Source organism: Diuraphis noxia, unplaced genomic scaffold, assembly GCF_037042655.1.
Source record: "Diuraphis noxia isolate RWA-SAM2 unplaced genomic scaffold, SU_Dnox_SAM2 contig0001, whole genome shotgun sequence".
NCBI classification, from domain to species: domain Eukaryota; kingdom Metazoa; phylum Arthropoda; class Insecta; order Hemiptera; family Aphididae; genus Diuraphis; species Diuraphis noxia.
In genome coordinates, this window is record NW_028301711.1 from 62866820 (window position 1) to 62871061 (window position 4242).

Below are 4242 nucleotides of genomic sequence, written 5' to 3' on the forward strand. Positions count from 1 at the left end.
AAATTCTATGATTAATCGATTATTATAATTTATAAGAGTTTTGTCAATAATTCATAAGTTATGAATTGCATTAAATATACATTTATTGGTTTTGTTAATACTTAAAAATAATGTAATATTTATGATTTATGTTAAAACATACCTATAAAATTTAATTATAAAAATATATATATATTTTAACATAAATATAATGTTTTCCTAATCATATTATTGACAAAACCAATAAATTTGTGTTTAATGAAATTTTTTGAATTATAGATAAAACCTTTTTAAACGACAATGTCGATAATCATTGATTGTTTTTGATCAATACCGGTACGACGGTACACCATATCAAAATTAATAATACATCAATAACACATTATTCTTTATAATTATAATACAAGCCGACGTTTAATTGGGAATGAGTGTTTAAATTCATCAATCACACTATTTACATCAACATTATTAGTTAGTTCTTGTTCAACAAATAAAAAAAGTAAAGCATTCAGCCTTTCTTGGCCGATAGTGTTCCTTAACTTGTTCTTGACAATAGTTAATTTAGAAAACGTACGCTCACAAGTACAGCTCGTAACAGGAATGATTGTAAACATCTTAAGACAACAAAAAAATTGCTTGAAAATGGAAGCTCTATCATACTGACTTAACCAATCAAGCCAATTAAACACTGAAACAGAATTTGTTCCCTTTGGTGTATTAGTTTTAATAGCACCTAAAATTTTAACTTCAGCGTGCAATTCTTCAGTTAAAATACCAAAATATTTAGACAATAACTCATAACTTGTAGTTTCTATCTCAGTACTTAGATTTGTCAACATTCCAACACAATGTATTAAGTCTAATCTATCTTGTTTAAATCTAGAGTCTAATCCTTGACATAGTGTGTCCAAAGTATAATAAAATACCAACACTCTGAGTTCATCATATTTGGTTTCAAATAAATGTTGAGTTTTATTATCATCCAATTTTCTTGGTATATTTTTTTTTTTCACTGCTGGAATTTCTATATTTAATTCTTTGCACATTTTTTCTGTATTTTCAAAAATAAGTTGATAATCAATAGGAGAGTTTCTTAATGAATTTAAAGACACTTTCAAAGATTTTATAGATTCAATTGCAGTTAATAATTCCAAGTTTGGCGTTTGTAAAAAAGAGCTTACTTTTAATACAATTTGCAAAATGGGGTGCATCATATTTAAACAAAATATAAAGTTAAAACTTTTTAGTTGATATAAGAGGCCTTGACCTTTGGCTCTCATTTCAGGTGCTGAACAATTAGAAATTATTTCTTTTAAAGTTCTAAGTAATACCAAATAATTATTTTTAATAGCACTTACGGCTTCTGCTCGACATGCCCATCTGGTCGTTGAACATGATTTTAACGTTTGTACAGATCCACCATTTTCTTTTGATATTTTTTCAAACACAGCATGTCGCATTGGACTACCTTCAATAAACGAGTAAACAAACTGTACAGTGCCCAAAAAGTTAAATACAGTTCTATCTTTCTTAACTTCTCCTTTACTTGTAGAACTAGCGCATATAGAATCAATTAATGATAAGTTTAAACAGTGTGCATAACAATGCACATATAAAATATTACTATTCTTTTCTTTGCATTTTGCTTGAACTCCTCCAATATTCCCTGCCATTGTTGATGCACCATCAAAACATACTGAAAGTACTGAAGCCCATTGTAACCCTAATTCAATAGTTACAACGTCATTTATAGTTTGAAAAATTGAATTAGCAGTAACAGAAATCATCTTTTTTAATGTTATAAAACTTTCAACTGGTCGATTAGTCGCAGGATCAAAATAACGAATAACTATTGACAATTTATTGTGCTTCATGTCCAATGTCACTTGTTTCGTCAGCAATAATTGAAACATAAGAATTTTGTAAATTACTCTTTTTTTTCAATTATTTTTTTCAATAAAACTTTATGAATTGAAAATGTTATGTCATTTTGAATTCTGTTGCTAATATATTGAGCATTTTTAGCTCCAAAATTTATATGGTTTTTCAAAACATCATCATATTTAACTAATAAGTTGACTAATTCTCTGAAGAGACCTTGCTGGTGACTATCATTTTTTTCATTATGGCCACGAAATGGTCGTCCTCCTTTAGCAAGACATATTGTAATATTTATTAATCGTTCCATAATTTTACGATTATTAGACTGTTCAATCTCACGTTTTTGCATAACTAATTTCACGTTAGAATCTATTATCTCATCAATAGATTTAGAATTTAAAAATTCAGATAATGATTTAGCGCTGTTAATATGAGCTTTTGATTGTTGATGTTTTTTGAACCTATCTATAGCTCTATACCAATTTTTAAAACCAATTTTAGAAAAAACATTTTCTAATTGACTAGAGTTTCCCTCATTACCAGAAAAACAGCGACAAGGAAAACAAAATACTGCGTCAGCTACAATACTATATTCAAGCCATTTGAATTCTTTATACCAACATTCTTGAAATGACCGGAAATATTGTCCTTGTTTAGTTCTTGGGAATAATGACAAAACTGGACGATAAGGCCCTTTGAGTATTCTTTCTTTTAGTTCAAGTCTGTTGGTAGGTAGAGAATGAATTGGATCGTTTATGTTAGAAGTTTGACCTTAAACATAACATTCTTACTTAATTTAATACATTCATTTTTTAATATTTCATTCTGTATTAAATACAGATAAAATTATATTTATATTAAATTTTAATATTTTATTATTTTTTCCAATAATAATTTAAAAATTATTTATATTTACCTGTAGTTTCTGTTTCTAATTGTTTCACAAAAGAATTCGTTAATGATAAATTGTCATTTTCTACAGTAACCTGATCAGATTTTAAACTATGTTCAGTGATTTCAGCACTGGTATGTATAAACAACTCTCCAACTATATAAAAAATATTATGATATATTAAGTACTTGTATTAATTTAACATTTTAATATTTTTTCCAATAATAATTTAAAATTATTTATATTTACCTGTAGTTTCTGTTTCTAATTGTTTCACAAAAGAATTTGTTAATGATAAATTGTCATTTTCTACAGTAACCTGATCAGATTTTAAACTATGTTCAGTGATTTCAGCACTGGTATGTATAAACAACTCTCCAACTATATAAAAAATATTATGATATATTAAGTACTTGTATTAATTTAACATTTTAATATTTTTTCCAATAATAATTTAAAATTATTTATATTTACCTGTAGTTTATGTTTCTAATTGTTTCACAAAAGAATTTGTTAATGATAAATTGTCATTTTCTACAGTAACCTGATCAGATTTTAAACTATGTTCAGCGACTTCAGCACTTGTTTCTTTAAAATAGTTAATAAAATATAAACCAAAATTAGATTGTAAAAAAAAAACCAAACCGAATCACTTGTTTTATTATAATACTTAGGTATACATAGGTACATTGTGCATATTTTAATAAAATGCAATGCTAAATTTGTTTACATAGGTAGTAGGTACCTATTAATTATAATTTATAAAAGATATTCAAATACAAACAATTTAAACAAAAATTTAATTTGTATGTTAACAAATAAATGTTCTTTATAAATATATAATCTATCATGATTTATGATTATTTGTAAAATGTAAATAATGTAAATTGTATGTATACAAATTCGAGATTAAGTAAAAAGTTTATGATGATATTTATCATCAAATAGTAGGTATAAATTAATAAATACCTACTACCTACCTATACACTTATTGTTAATTATTAGATTGTTATTATTTTTATTTAATTTTATAAATTATATTAATAATTACCAGTAGATTCTGTAAGCTCCTTATTACTTGATGAGTATGTTTCATTTTTTACTTTGAAAAAATCATACATTTTGGTACATTTTTTTCCTACTGATGCCAACAGTTTCATTTTTTTTTCTCGGATTTTCTCTGCACCACCTTTACGTTTATTTGAATTCATTTTGATTATGTTTTTAACTAATATTTTTCAAGTATAAAAAGATTCAAAATAATTAAAATTGCACAGCACCAATCCTTGTATAGTTGACAGTTGTATAATTAATATAATACACTAATTTCTAATACAGAATACTTATATACTATTGTCTATTATAAGAAAAAAAATAAAACTGTTAAATGTACGTTAACAACAAGACAATGTTGCATAAATGCGAAATATTATACGCGACTACGCGAGTATGCATCATCAACAGCAAACATGACAATAATAAATCGAATG

The 4242-nt window shown here is 25.6% G+C and overlaps 1 protein-coding gene across 1 annotated transcript; it reads right to left on the reverse strand.

Annotated features, from left to right (window-relative positions):
* Positions 1-374: 374 nt before the first annotated feature.
* LOC107168138 (zinc finger MYM-type protein 1-like) lies at positions 375-3963 on the reverse strand. Its single transcript, XM_089230878.1, has 5 exons — positions 3804-3963; positions 3002-3133; positions 2777-2908; positions 1984-2631; positions 375-1864 (listed from the first exon to the last, which is right to left on the reverse strand). Exons 1-5 carry the CDS (start codon positions 3961-3963, stop codon positions 375-377), a joined length of 2562 nt encoding a protein of 853 aa, XP_089087004.1.
* Between the last annotated feature and the right edge of the window lie 279 nt (positions 3964-4242).

Bases quoted from the DNA above. Each gene is read 5' to 3' on its own strand.
- LOC107168138 (XM_089230878.1), bottom strand. From the start codon at position 3,963: ATGAATTCAAATAAACGTAAAGGTGGTGCAGAGAAAATCCGAGAAAAA. The intron at 3,134-3,803 runs GTAATTATTAAT...TTTTTTATATAG, and splicing joins GGAGCTTACAGAATCTACTG to TTGGAGAGTTGTTTATACAT. The intron at 1,865-1,983 runs GCAACAGAATTC...TGACGAAACAAG, and splicing joins TAAAAATGCTCAATATATTA to TGACATTGGACATGAAGCAC.